At 40.8% G+C, this 15958-nt stretch overlaps 1 protein-coding gene across 1 annotated transcript in view; it reads right to left on the reverse strand.

Moving 5' to 3' along the window:
- CDH13 (cadherin 13) overlaps positions 1–9754 on the reverse strand; it is a 488113-nt gene extending 478359 nt beyond the window's left edge. The window contains exon 1 of the mRNA XM_074158160.1: positions 9485–9754. Within this exon, the coding sequence (XP_074014261.1) occupies positions 9485–9529 (45 nt within the window). The 5' untranslated portion in view covers positions 9530–9754. The remainder of the gene's footprint in view (positions 1–9484) is intronic.
- Between the last annotated feature and the right edge of the window lie 6204 nt (positions 9755–15958).

Genomic DNA, 15958 nt, shown 5'->3' on the forward strand with positions numbered 1-15958 from the left:
AGGCAACTGTTTCACAGAGTCAGAGATTAGTTTTCAATAGCCCACCCAAGTCTACAGATTCTCATGTTTTGGGGCTTGTAACAAATGGTCCATCCATGTGTCATCATCCCCCCAGGAATTCAAACATTTAGCTGCATTTCACTAACAATGACACTTTAGGACAGCAACATCACACTTCCAGAAGCTAGACATGGTGGAACAGCCATGACCAGGCAGCTAGCCTCCTACCAGAGGATCCCAAGCTTTTGCTAGCTCTGCCTCCTCCAATCTGAAGAAAGGAAGGAAGATGGGAACAGACAGTGAGGGAAATACTCTGCCATTGAGACTATGTCTTACTTTGCAGTGGAAATATCCCCTACCCAAGCACTGGAAGGATAGTCGGTTGTTTATTGTCTGCCCCGTCTTCTACCCCAAACTGTTTTGGTCTCAAATGCTGTGAGTATGTGTAGTACTGCCAGCCTCCTCCTCCTCCACTCCAACTAATCATTTTGCCAGCAGCCATCACAAACACCAGTTATAAGCAAGCACACTCCATTTTCCTTATGCCTAAAAGAACTCTGTACAGTTATCATTAGCTAAACATTTTCTCTTCTTTGTTTCCTCTACACACAAAAGACTAGCTCTATAGATATAGGCAGTTCTTTGGCAAATCATAATTATATTCTTGAAAGTTGAGCGACGATATTAAAATAGTACTACATACACCAGCTTCTGATTGGCCTAAAGACTGAATTTATTCTGGGCTCCTTCCAATCAGAATTAATCTTTCCATAGTACAATGAACTGTCACTACTGAATCAACACCAGCAGCAAAAGTGACAGCAGCCTACATCATTACTCAACTAAGATAATAGAACTAAAGTCATTGAAACAGGCAGATGTTGGAGGCTGTCTCCCATTTCAGAATAATGTTCCTGTCGTAACTCAGCATTTATTTTAAGGAAGCAAGGATAAATTCATTACCATTTGCAGGGTATTCAGATATAATAGCAATAGAAGCCATGTAAGCCTCCCAGTATGTACACAGTAGAAACGAACATGGCATTGATACTAACCATCCTTCACCTAGATAACACAAAGCAGGGCAATGTAATCAATCCACGTCCACTGGAGACCTGCTCCCGTATTAGTGTCAGCAACAGCGTTTTGCTATTGCAAACTCAAGAAAACTAAAGTTAAGAGATATGAAACACCAGAAGTCATTTCCACAAGATACAGAAGTTTCACGATTTATTCCCAGCATCCTTAACTTATTTCCTGGTAACATGTTGTATCTGAAATTATCATCTAAAGAGCTGCTGTTTAGTCAGATTGCAATAATCAATATCCTCACTGCACAGAATGCCACACTTCTGCATGAATAACTAAACTGCATAGATCCAACAATTAGGGAAAACTACTGATGACATTTAAAAATGGAGATTTTATTATTCTTTACCATTTTTAAATGAGACCTTTTAATTAAAAGCATTAGAAGAAAATAATGATTCAAAAAATAAAAGTAAATACCAGATTCTTATCTATTTCTGAACAGAAGTGTAAGTGGGTGCAAAAAGGTGTACTTCCTATTATTGCTAGGCTTTAATGACCATCCGTACATCTTTGTCCCACTGAATAACGTCTCCTGCAATGATATTGCCACATATTAAGGCAAGGCGATCAAATAAGGGCCTAACTACTTTAGTGTTCAGGTCAGAGTTGTATATCAGTAAATTGATAGGATTATTGATATTCATAAATCAAGATTTATAGAGTTCAGAGTCCACTTAGTTCAATCAGATAATGAATTATGAAAACAAAAGACATTTTGGGAAAGAATAAAACCACTTAGCCTGGCATGCAATACAACCTTCAGGTAGCAGGCTAAGACAAATGCCCAGAAATCAAAACTGATTTTAATGTATTTTTCTATTTTAATTGTCATTTGTCTTTACCCACAGGTTTTTCATTTTGCATTTCACCTGAATAAGGATGCTAGATAGTATCGATGGCTTCCTGGCACTTGCAAGACCAGTTATCTTATCTTGGCAGAAGGTCAAACTGAACACCTTTTAATTTGGCCAGTTATCTAACTGTACTGAACAGCTCAAACCTGCAGCCGAGACACCCATTCATGCTTCGAGATACCCATTCCTGCTTCGTAGCACTGTTGGAGTTGCTCAACTTCCTCTGACAGAGCTCTGAAACAATGGATATAATGGGGAGGGAAATGCCCATCTGATTCTAATGGCTAATTCCATCTCCTTTCACTTAGGGAGCAAAGTACCAGATGTTCTGGATTTCCTGCTTTGTCAACTATAGAGCAGTGCTATGTTCAGCTCTCACATTTTGATATAGCTGTTTGTCATCTGATAAAACGTGGTTCCTCAGGGAAACAAAGGGCTGTCTCTAGAGAAATGTATAAATACACCTTATTTGGCAGTATGGGAACTCAAAGCCAGTAAGATCATTTATGGGAAAATGCAAGATCTGTTCCCAGGGTATTCTCTGTTCCCAAGCAGTTACCACCAGTTGGCTCAAAGGTAAAATGTAACAGACACACTCCAAAGACCATCTTATATCAAGAACACTATAATAGGCTGGGGAAGGGGCAACTTTACATGATTACACACACACACGTACACAGCCTGTCCTTGTATGCTGTCTATACAAGCTATGGATCATATTCCTAATTCATGCATACTGGGATAGCTCCCTAGTGGATCCAGAAGAATTTACAGCGGTTTTGAATTTCTGCCTTTGTACAGTGTCTCCATGGACAGCTGCCAGCTTCTATTTTACTCTTAACAGGTTCAAAATCCCCCATGTTTGACTCCAAGACTCCTCTTTAAAGACAGTTTGCACAGAAACCCTTCTTGCAATTCCAAGTTATGCCAAGAAAATGAAAAGAAATAGATTAAGTGTCTATAAAGTAGATGAGCCGATTATCAGCGTGGTAAGTATGTTGTAACATGCTTTTTTGCTCCATAGCAATTCAAACAAAAGTCAGTGTGCTAACAGTTTTATGGATTGATTTGAAGCAATATGAGAAGTTACTCATCCTCTTTCTACCTCTGCCACAGATGTATTGCTGTCCATGTGGCAGACAGCCATTAACGTATAGAATCAGTACTCCCCCAGCTGCGTTTCCAGCCAAGCTTGCCAACTTTGCCCTAGAGCAGAAAAGGAGCACTCACACTTAACATAGCTCAGGGGAGGAAAAGGGGGTAACCTTCAACAGTAGTCAGCAGCACATAGGTAATGCTGGCTGAGAAAAGCTTACAGGTATAGATATTTGCAAGGGAGTCTCTCTCATATCCTAAATTCAAGTTGTATGTATACGTATTTGTTGCATACAACCATATTAACAGTGCTGTGACAGCTTAATGGCCTAGAACTCATGGTTTTCAGCATTTCAAGTCCTTGTTACACACAAGTGCCAGAAGGTCCATCTGCTATGATTACTCCTTTGCCAAAGACTTCTTCAAACTTTTAGAAACCCACTTTCTGTCTGTACTCCTATTAACACAGCCTTCATACACAGAAGAGTTATTTGTTCTTCATACCATTGCTATTACCAATAAGGAATTAAACATTAGTTGTTCACAGCAAGAGAACAAAAGAGTTTAGACTGAAAAAAATAACTATTATTAGGTTGTTGTTTTTTTTAAAATGACAAAGTAGAGGAGTAGAACCTTTATCAAATGGAGTCTGAGGAACCTCAGGCAATAAAAACTTATTCATTCCAGAGAGCTGCAAATGGGTGCCCAATTTTGAGACACTTCGAAAGCTTGAACGTGAGTGTTCAGCTCCCTAAAAGCAAGGTCCTTAAGGATAGCAAATTAGACATCCATACATGGATATTCATAGATATCAGAGGTTATTTAGGCACCTTAATCAGCTTTTTCCAAGTGGTTAGAGATACTGATAAACTGCTGTGTGCTGAAAAGATTCACCCCACCCCTCTCTTAATAGCTCATATTTATTTTGGTCTGTTCTTAGAACTGTTTTAACCAGCTCCATCAAACCAAATCTTAAATTCCTCCTTTTTTCTTTAGCCAAGAAAATTAATGATCCAAAACAGTAGAATATTGGATAAGTTCATAGTGGAATGAGTTCCCTTCATACGAAACAGTAAGGCTTTCAAAGAATTATATTCTTCCATTTGACAGAGAATACAGTCCACATCACAACACTGAAAAAAAAAAAGCAGCAGTGGGCAAATTTCCAAGATCTTTGAGTAATGAAACAGTGGTTAATAAAGCAAGTCATATTTTTCACTCCTCTTTGGCATTTAATATCCTACTGATTTGTATACACTAACATTGTACTAGCTGCAGGACACGTGAAGTGACAGAAAAACAGTGTCTCCCATCTGGGCTGGTCCCATCCATCTGGTGATTAGGGTAGGGTACAGTGCAACCATATGGCCATGATCAAGAACCCACTAATATCATCCAGAGTTAACTGGGAAGAGCTATAGCCCACTTAGTCTCCTAAGGATGATAAATCCCTCTCATTCTGTCTCTCCTCCCCAGTGAACATGGAAGATTTGTCTTTTTGCCTGCACAGATGAAGCTTTGCTGGTTAGAATACTAGCGAAGCACAAAAAAAAAAAAGTATGAATTTGGTGCTTTTATCTGTCAAAGACAGAATTAAGAACTTATTTCCATCAAACAATTAAAAACCCATTAATCTCACATTTCTGCCTCAAGTCCCAAATGAAGCCCCTCTCCTCCCCAAAAGCTTGTGTTGGCATAGGAACTCTGAAACCTGAGGCCAAAAGCCTGACATACAGCACATGGCTACAACCCACCAGCTGAAGAGATTTGACTCCAGCAGTGATGCAGGAAGAGTACAACAGTAACAGCTCTGTTATCTAGCCTGTCCTCACATATTAATAGAATGGGAAGAGCCTAATTATCTAACAACAAACAGGAAGTAAGTGAAAGGCAGAACTTCATGTCTTCTTGAAAAGGCACCATTGTTGCTATCTACATAGTTCTAATATTGGCCTGGTGAGACACCTTTTAGATATACTTGTTCCCTAGCTGACAAGTCACTAAAAATGAAGTCAATAACCCCCAATGGACCACAGCACAAAGACATTACATGTGCTAGAATAACCTTTTCCAGTTTTTGATAATCAGAAACAGAGACCAGATCCCAACATATTGCCTGAGCTACATCTTAAATTGAAAGAAAACCTCAAGTGGTACACAACAAAGTAGGTTTAATTGTAATGTCATAACTCCAGCAGCATTTTCATGACCAATTTCCACTTATCTATTGTAATAAATCCCTCTTGCTTAGCAGAAGAGTCTGGTCAGGTCCTGTGTAAGAATATCTTTAAAAGGTTAGAGCTGTTGCCTAAAGTCATACTAATTCATCAGGGGCCAACCTTCCCTCCAAGGCAACCTTTGACAAATAGCACAGCACAACTATTGGAATGGCTCTGTGTTTTGGGAGACACCATCTTTTGAATGAGATATGCAAGGAGAAGATCTTTTTGACAACTTAACCAAAAATGATGGCCTGAAACTGTCAGGAGTGTCAGCCTGCTCACAAAATGCTCGTCAGTACAAACAATTATACATAAAAATTAGAGAAACTCAGTTGCCAATTACTAAGTATTTTTACAAGTCATATATAGCACAAGAGATATAGGACTTTTTCTCTAGAATTCTCAAACAATAAGCAGTCTGAAACAAAATAAGACCTACAGCAACAAGATAGAACAGGGAAACACCTAGGCAGAATTTGATCACAATCTTTAATGATATATCAACAGACTTTGTGTGAGCAAGATTTTTCTTTTTTCCTGAAGCTGATAAATTTCTTTTTCTTTTAATACATGGGTGCTGACTTTCAAGCTGTGCATGGAGCCCTCTTCTGGAGAAATTTGAAAAAATAAAAGCTTAAGAATTCAGTAGTGTGGGATATACATTTGGGGAAAGAGTTTTAGGACTGATTATTCACTATAATGACAAGCTTGTGAAATCTATACCTTTTTTCAATTTACTTAGTTGCAAGCCAGTGGAACATGACTGTTATTGTTATAAGCTATCACAAAAAATATTTTTCCTCATCTTGTATGCTTTACTTAATTTTTGTGTTGATTCATCTGTTTGCATGAAATGCATAACATACAAAAGCAAGCCTGTGAATAACTTCCGGTTTATAAAAAATATTTTGCGTATAGACCTTGAAAAATATCCTTTGGGAAAAATGTAAAAACCACTCTGATTTGATACATTTAAAAACCTGTAATTACTGCTTACTGTATACTATATAGTGAACTGCACAAGCTACCAGAGTACACTTAGATTTTATTGTCAGTTTCAGATCAATAAAGCTCTATAGTATAGATATGCTTTGTAGTTTTAAAGGTGATTCTGAATTAAAAAAATTCTCGAAACATATCTTCCTCAGCTATTCCAGCTAATGCTCAGTTTTCTTCTTGCTGAAAACAGAACAAACAGTTGGTAGCAGTGTAAACTAAATCTTCGCAAAAAGAAAAAATTCATTTATTGTCCACCTGTTTACCACAACTTTTACAAACATACTTAATGGGCAGAAAAACCAATTCCCTATCACCATCCTTTAAATGCCTCAAAAGGCAGTATTTTTTTTTTTTTTTTATTTAAGAAATGCAGTTAAATAAGATGCAGACCAAGAAAACACAAACCTCAAGTTACTAGTTTTGGAAGTGATCTTTAATTAAACATAAACCTTTTTTCAGTTCATCTTCTTATGAACATAAGAATTTCCTCAAAGTTTTTTTCTACACTGTAAACTTTGCTATCATAACTTTGAAATGAAGTTATTCCTATCTTCTGCTTCCACAGAAAGTATTGCATTACTAGATTGCTACTGCTTAGAAATCATTTTATCAAAATTGAGCTTTTCATGTTCCACTAGAATTGTATTATATGAGGTATTATTGCTCCTGCTAATGGAGAAAAAAGAAAACTTATCAAAAAAAATCCCAAAATGTGTTACAACCACTACACAGCCAGATGGCTGCATTTGTTTAATATGTTGTTTCTCACATTCTTCTGTTTACTTTTCCTGTCACATGAAAGTTGTGCATGTGGTGTGTCAAAGAGAAAAGCCAAATAACATTTCAGTAGTTCCCTTTCCTTCCCTGCCCTAGCATGCTATCACCTTCAATTCCTACTTCAGCCTGCCAATACTCAACAACCTTATACCTGAAGACAGATTTATGTACAGTTCCTTATTATAGTCTAATTGATTCCCTAATTCATTGACTCTTAGACATGATCTATAAAGTAAACTTTGAGATGTGTTAAATCACCAGGTAAAGTCGTTGCCAGAGAAGGCTACATATGCTAATAAAGAAGGTGGGGTGCAGTTTAAGCACTTAAATACAAAGCAATTCTATAGCACCACAAGCTCAGCCGAGCAAGAAAAGAAACTCTGAAGTATCACTGAAAGTTATCAGTAAAGTGCACAGTTGTTTTCAGAATCAGGTGAAAGGTGTTCTGCACCTTGTCAGATTTTAAGGAGTTACTGATGTTAAAAAAAACCCAGCTACATGGTTTAATAGACCTTAGAAGTCTGTCCTCCTCTGTTGTATACATACTGCTTTTCCTACAAGGGACTGCTAAAGAAAATCCAAACTCAAGCTGATCAATTCATTGGTGTGTTAAAGAAGATGGACAAAAAAGGATGAAAAACACAGAGAAAGCCAAGCAAACTGCAGTCCAGACAGAAAGTCTCAAGCTCAAGGTGAGGGAACACCAGCTCAGTATATCCACAGGTTACCTTACACTGTCTGTGCCCTCTCCCCAAAGCTCCTCTGCTCCCTGAGCTTTGCCTCCCACTGGCAGCTTTGCCAGCCCAGCTGTATCTCAGCTCACTTTGACAACTTCTCCTCCCCAGGAGGCCTTTGGGCATCCCCAGCCCACCAGAGAGCCGTTCAAACCTCCCCAGGAGCAGCAGCTTGCCCACTCACTGCAGCCAGTCTCAGCAGAGCTGGGGAGTTGCCCACTGGCCAGCCCTCCTACAGAGTCCACAGAGCCTCAGCCCCAGCTGCTAGGGAGGTCCTGCAAGAAACTCTGGGTATATCCCCAGCACATGCTGCTCTGGCTCCTCAGACTCATCCTTCATCAGTGCGTTCAGGCACCATACCTAGGGCCCAAAGCAGCTGCTTTCCTTTGTTACACTCCCTGGAGGAGGACTGTTATCCTGAACCTACCCAAATGCCTATGTGCTTGCTCACATGAGTCCCCAGCAACCGAGTCTCCTACTGTCCCATAACTTCAGCCACCCACACTAATGTTTTTACTCCTTATCAGGGTAAGCCAGGACCAAAATATCCTAGCCTTGCTCCACAGCATATATGCATTCAGTTCACCCTACTGCTTCCTACTTACACACTCTTGATGTATCTCCTCTCAGCTCTCCCAACAGTGATCCCTCACCATTTTTCTCCTTATTATTCTATTTTGAAAAAGCAGACTAAATGCCTGCTGGAGATTGCAGTTACACAAACACGAGCGCACAGACTCGGCGTCCCAAGCACTAGTTCGACACTCTAAAACCTACCAACCCCCCAAGGGTTAACAAAACCACTCGATCGTCAGTCAAGAAGGAATTAACTTTATCTCTACTCAGTGCACAGGATGCCAGTGCCACTGTCACTAAACGAAAGAGTTTACAGAGCTCCAAAAACAAAAGAAGGAAGGATGCATTTAAGCTGGACAACAACAAAGGATTTTCAAACCTCCCCAGAGCTTCCAAAAAGTGAGCCCTGTAACAGCAGCAGGAGAAAAAGAGAGCAACCAGAAGGTACCGAGAAGTCAAAGCCCAGCGAGTCCCTTTGCTTTGACAGACAGCAGCAGCAGCGCTTTAGCAGCTCCGTGTTTTTAAGGCTGGGTGTTTTTTCCTCTGCTTTCTGGCAGAGGGGGATCTATTACGTTTAATAAGAGCAAGGCTACATAGCAAGTCACTAACAGAGTGTTACACATCTATCAAGAGAGTACGGGGAAGGAACCTTTTGCAAGGTTTGATTTTTATTTTTTCTCCAAATTCCCCCCTCCTTTTTTTCTTAAAAAAAAAAAAAACCCAAAAAACAAAACAATAAATAATGTGAGCTGCCTATAACAGCCTATAAGCCTACTACCCGGCAAAAACCACAGAGGAGAGAGGCAAATCAAAGTTGCAGCATTTGATATGACAGAAAATATTGCTGCTGCAGCTGCTACCGAGACACTTGAAAGATTCTCCCTACCACCCTTTCCGAAGGGATACAAAAAATGCTATATATCACACAGCAAATTTGTTGTAATTGTAAAACAAGGAACTATGAGATTCTACATTCCTAGCAACTGGCTTATAGCAGAGATCTTGCATCTTTCAACAGTAATTTAATCAATGTATAATTACTCAGAAATCAGACCTGAATTACAAATACTTTCAAATCCAAATGCACAAGAGAAGGAAGATGAAAGAAAACAAGGAAAAAACACACATTTCTTACCTGGGACAGCAGTAAGGACAGAGCAAGTTGAGTTTTGTGCTGCATTTTGCCAGACTAGAAGGTACCAGAGGCTTTTTCATTCATGCACTCGGCTGCACTGAGCATATTTTCACTGTGAAACAGCCTTTGAGAAGAGACTCTGCCTTGAGAGCCAGCCAACTTCCCAAATAGATCAGCAGCATCATCACTAAAGCATTGGATAGAGTCTGATGACCAGAACCAATGGCTTTACAAGGATGATTTCTTCACAAAGCATCCCCATTTTGCATCACACATATTGGACAAGCACCTCTCACAAACACAGCACCTTTAGGAAGCATTTTGCTTTGGTGTATTTGTGTGTTTAGTTTCAGTCTAACAAATCATGCCTTACAGATCTCAATAGTATTTTCCCTTTTAGAGAATGGAATTGCACAGAGAGAAATAAGAGCAACCCTGAGCACCGCTGCAAAGAGATTCTCTTTATTAAAATGTTAATAAGGTATGCTTTATTTTCAATAAATCAAAAAAATTACCACTGCAGCTTTAGTTACTTCCAAGCCTCAGAAGAAGAGCACAGTGAAATTTTTCAGTGCAGCAGAAATACAGATTATATTTTGTGTTTTCCCCTCAATCTCACAAATCACAATGAAGACAGATCAATTCTAGCCTGCAGAAAAAATCCATCATAAGGCAATAGATTTTATTAACTGTTCAGGTAATGGCAGAACTGGCTTTTGATTCAATGAACTTGAATCTAGGACAAAGTTTCAAAGGTGCATGCCCTTCAATTACAAAAACTTTTCCTGTTTGGAAGAGGGGACCCCTGAGGTTTCAAGAACCTGCTTTCTCTGGATTGGTTATGTTGCAACCCAGCAAGTAATATCAGGCAGATGGACCAAAGATTACGAATTAATTCCCCTGTCTGCATTTCCAGCTCCACCCCTCTTGCCACTCCCCATTATCACAACGGTCCAGTCCTTTTTTGACTTGTCTTCTTGCAGTCACAAGGGTTATTTAGCCATACCATTCCCTCATTTTCAGTAGGGTCAAAAGTCTCCTCAGCTTTCCTGACTGATGCTTTTGCCTTGCTTGCTCATCCAGCAGAGCCAGCTGCCACCACTTTCTGCTCTACCCCACCACAGGTGGCTGCTGCACTGGTGGAGAGGAGCAAAGACATGGGAAGGGATATGCATTCAAAGGAGCTGCCAAGCACTTTGAGTTCTTCAGTATCAGCAGGAGCTTCCTGCTGTGAGTAATGTTGTTTGATAGCTTCCCCAACCACTGCTAGTCTACTGCTCACATCTTCCTTTATTTACAGGCCAGACTAAAACCAAAGGAAAACACTGTCCTTCAAGTCTAATGTTGCTCCACATGCAGCAACAAGTCTCCTCCAGTACCTTAATCACACATAAGTATGAATTAATACTAGAAATGGATCAGAATTCAAAGCAAACCCCAAAATTCAAAGCAGGAACTACCAGTAGCAATTACAGTGCTCTATGTACCAGCAAAAGGTTCACCACGTATACATAAAAAAAATCAGGTATGTTGATTTATTTTTCAGCTTTTGTTTTTTCCAGGCAAGAAGCCAGCTTAGCAGTGTAAAAAAAAAAAAAAAAAAAAAACCAACTAAAATCTTAGTGCTCTTTATGATTACAAATAAATGAGTGACCATCTCCCATTGCTCCTTGGGGGTCCCAGCTTTCCACCACATGTAAGTCCCAGCCTCAAGAGAAGCACCTCAGAAGTTTATAAACAAGGCTGTAGAGTTTTCATAAGGCAGAGCCTGCAGACGCCAGCACTGGTAGTACCACGGCACACACAGCCTTTGTATGGGAGCGGACAGTTTCATAAACCCCACAAACAAGGGCCAAACAGCTGAGTGAGTTACCAGACCAACCAGAAGTAGGTGGTGACCGAGAGAAACAAAGGCATATCTGCATCCTGTTTCACAGGAAAGGGACTCATTTAAATTTAAAAAAGAAAAAAAAAAAAAATCAAGTCATGAGGTAGATGATTCACTCCAAGATAATGCTTGCAGTAACATGAGACTTGAGCCAATAAGAACAGTTAATTTCTGCACAAGACACAGCATGGCCAAGGGGGCAGAGAGGGGAACAAAGAGTTTGAGCCCTTCCCTACGCTCCCACAGCCACAAGGAGCAGGGCTGGACCTGCTGCCACGGCTCCCCCCCTCACCGCAGCAGGGGCAGCCATCACCACAGAGCCCCACTCAGGCCTCTAGCCCTTCACAGCCAAAGGAAGATACATACCACAACCCTTTACCTCAGAAACAGCAACCGCCTTTTAATAATAATGAAAAAGAGCATTATTAAAAAAAAAAAAAAAAAAAAAAAAGAAAAGAAAAAACTAATTCACTAACCTTCACTCACTGCTGCAGCCTGTCCTTCTTGCTTTGCCCCCCTACTCACAGCTGCACTTATTTGTGCCCTGGAAGGGTTAACTAATCACTCCTGGAGGGCTAATTAACAGCTTCCAGGGGTTAACCCTTCATGGGCTTCTGCCAAGCCCGGGCTGCCACACCAGCGTGAGGCAGCCACGTCCTTCCACAGCGCTCACCCGTGCAGGGCCTGGCCACCTTTGGGAAATAGCCTTTTTTTGGGACTACTCATCTGAGGTAAAATCTATCGCACAGCAGCTCTGGATGCTAAGGGGGGGGTTAACTGGGTTTGACCAGGGCCTCCAGCAGCAAGAGGTGGGCAACTGCTCCACTCCCAGGAGGAGAGTTTGGCCCCTTGCAGGTGGGCTCCCAGCGGGGCTGTATCTTCTGGGGTCAGGAGCAGAGTCTTCTCTGCTAATTGGGTTATTAATGAAAAGCTGGTAGATTATTAATTAGAAATTAAGAGTTGGTTCCTCAGTCTTTCTCAGCCTTAGGTGACAGAAGGAGGTCCAAGCTCTGTGAAACTTCTCTGAGGAGCAGGCTGGGAGGCAAGGTTCTAGGTGATGGAGGATGGCTGCTCTTTAATCCTCCCCTTGAAGCAATTTTGCTGCACAAATAAAACATGAAGTTGTGGGGCTGTGGAGCAACAGCAGCAGAAATAACAGCCTCAGGTTTAGGACATGGGCAGAAGGGAGGTTCCAGGGTTCAGGCCTTCCCTTGTAGGGCAAGCTGTGCGTCTCTAACCCACTGCCTGCTGATGTAAAATGCATGGTAAATTCAGGCAATGACTGAAAGGGGTTTTGGTTTGTGAGCAAAGAAAGCCCCTGCTCACACCTTTTCTAGATTGAAGCCTACGTTAACTGCTCTGCAGTCTTTAGATGCAAGATGCCATCATTTTCACTTGTAAAATCTTGGGCAGCTTGGCACCTCAGCTCACTCTCTCTCCATGATATACTCTGGCAATAGAGGCCAATACTGAGCTGAGGCTAATATGAACAGTATTAATTGCCTACAACACATAAGGTGTTGTGAGAGACAGACCCATTAGCAGACGAGGGAGTGACTGTATGCTGCCAGAAATGCCTTCTGACGTTCAGAAGATTTGCCCTGACTAGTTTGTAAAAGCTGAGGTTCAGCTAGTATGAATCTATCAGAACAAGGGAAGTTTGATTTCACATTAAAGTGAGTCACATAAGAAACCTGGATGCAAGAGAGAGGGACTAATTTCCCCTGCTACAGTACTGGCAATCTATATAGTCCTGGCTGCTGCACCACACTGCAGTTTCTGACTCCTTCAAACTTGGAAAAAGGTTTTATCACTGGGCAGCAGTGGGGTGGGTGAGCTTGAGTGGCATGTCTGTAGGACAGAAGGAACAAAAAGGACACACCCCCAAAATAGGAGCACAATACGGTCCAAGACAACTCAATCATCAGATCAGCATATGCCCCTAAAGGACAGGTATAGTTGAATTTCTTTTAGGGCAGATGGACCAAGTACGCAGTGGAACAGAAATTCAGTAAAGCAAACTAATTCCAGGAGTAAGTTTAGCTGCAGCGTATTTGACATTGCCCTTGTTATTAGGAAAAAACATGCTGGTTAGGTCTTTCTGAAATCCTTCTGGGTTGACTCCAAGAATCGCCAGGGAACAGAAGAAAACAAGCCTGATCTGCTGTGTCCATTAGATTTGGCACATCCCCTTCCTGCTATGATTCTAGAGCACCTCCTAAGGATAAGAAGTTGTAGTAAATGTACTTGGCTAGAGCTAGAATCCGTAGCAGGAGTGAAATCCCGTCTTCCTGCCTGAGGTTCTCCAGCAGGAAAAAACAAAGCAACTGCCTGCAAAATGTTCTGTTCTGGAGAATGGAGATTCAGAAGACTGCATTGGAGATGATTTAGTAAAGAGTTAAGGAATGTGTTTCCAGGCACTGTGGTTTTCTGCTTGGCAGTTCTGCCAAAATAGGGTTGGGTAGGGATTCTCAGTCTTAGTGCAGCTGAAGTTTCTTTAAGAAAGATTCACAAAAACACCAAAAGAAGAGTTTTGTAGTTTGAAAGTGAGCCCACAGCTTTTCATTAGGTACCCAACCCAGTACCTCCATAATACCTCTAATTCCTACCAGTATTTCTTACACTAGGGGCTTATTTGCAACAGAAAGTTTGGCATTAGTGCAGTTTTCTCTAAAACATGTGGGACTGCTAAATGCTTTGTCTACTGTTTCCCTACATCCCAGCCCAAGCTTTAGGACAGTAAATGGGTTTTGTTTTCTTACTTGCTAACAGGCAAGTCACAGAACAAACAGGCAACTAGAACAAACTGATACTTCAGTGAAAAGAAATAGGGTGTGTTTCATTGTCGGAAGAGGACAAAAAACAGTTGGTGAGTCAAACAGGATTCCTACATTTTAGAAAAGCCCTTAAGGGAACATCACACCCTTTTCTCTCCAAAGAATAATAAACCCTGTTTATCATGACCACAGGATCCATTTGTTCAATTCTTGCCGCAAAAAAAAACCCCACCCTGAGCATCCCTGAGCCCTCTAAGCATAAGCAAAACGTATGTTCAACTTCTAAAATTGAGCTATTGTGAAACATTCTAGAGTGACAATTTGCAATGCTGTACATCTAATCTTCTAATCCTCACTTGAACAAGAAGCAAGCTGTTCCTTAGTTCACCTTTCATCTGAACTAAGCTGAGGAAGGAGTGAGAAGAGCCTTAGGTATGTGGTGGGTGGGATCCTCCACAGCACCTGTTTCACGGAAACAAGTTTCTTTCTATCCCCTTCTCCCAGTGGGCCCCTGTGTGGAAGGAGCTCCTGCTCCTCAGCTAACCTCCAGCATCTAACTGTTTTCTGGAGTGATAGCAGGTATTTTCCCATATCTGTTACGGATTCATGCCTTTCAGCTGAATTGAAGCAATTGAGCTTGCCCTGACTGCGAAGCTCCCGGGCACTTTGCTTTAGTGGTAGTCCACAGTAATTCAATCACTTGCAATCCTACACCAGTACCCATGGGCAGGTAGTTGAATTCTGGTCTTCTGCTTACCCACTTTTCAGTAATACAAAGTTACCTCACATGTATTAGCATATTTTTCCTCCTCAAAGCGTAGGGAATATAACAAAATATTCCTGCAATGTTACAAAAGAAGGAAAATTGAGGCAAAGGATGCCTTAATCAGGGACCTGATTAAGATCATAAAGGCGATCAAACACAGAGCTGAAAATTGGACAGCTTGCTAAATGCCTTAGGCACTGGCCCTTCCGTCTATTGAAAGAACCCATCAGCCTTCCTGGGGGACCTGGGAGCTTCCTCTGTTTTTGAGCAAAACCAAAGCTGAAACACGGTTTAATTTAATAAGTCTTCATTGGCTGGGGCTACCTGTTTCCGTTCCCCCACATGTGCCTCTCCCGCCTCATTTTAACACCACTACTCCTTTGGCCTCCCCCCATGTATATGATTGTGGCTGGCCTAAATACAGGTGTTCTGGAAGCAATTACAAGCTCCGTTGGAGGAGAATATGACGCATGGTAGCTCATTAGTGATTTGCCCGTATTAAGGGAATGACTCCTTGTTTCCCTTCTGACCTCACCTATTGTCTAGGAAATGAATGGATCTAGGATTGAGAAAATTTGTTTTGGCAATGGGATCTGTATTTTCCAAGGCTCTGTTATACTGAATTCTGCCCAGAAATACAAATCAGAATAATTAATCAAATAAATGCACAAAAGAACTTATCATTCCCTATTTTGGTAGCAACTATACAAAGTCAAAGTCATTATTTAAAAATTCACTGTGCAAGTTTATTAGAAAAGTTACTCTTTTATACATTAAAAAAATAACATTTCCACAGGAAATGGGAGAAAAAGCAAGTTATCACTGTCAGAGGTTCTTCTAAGACGTATCCAAACTCAAGATATTCATCATGAGTTATGGGAAAGTTAATACTGCAGGAATAAATTAACCACAGAATTTTAATGGCTTTATTGTGTGACAGTTTCTAAAGCCCAACCAAATATCAGCTAGGAAATTCAAATGTGAGAGATATGCTCTTAATTCCCACAGTTATGGATTTTTTTTAAAATCCCTTCTTATGATAT

This window comes from Numenius arquata, chromosome 13, assembly GCF_964106895.1.
Source record: "Numenius arquata chromosome 13, bNumArq3.hap1.1, whole genome shotgun sequence".
Lineage (NCBI taxonomy): Eukaryota > Metazoa > Chordata > Aves > Charadriiformes > Scolopacidae > Numenius > Numenius arquata.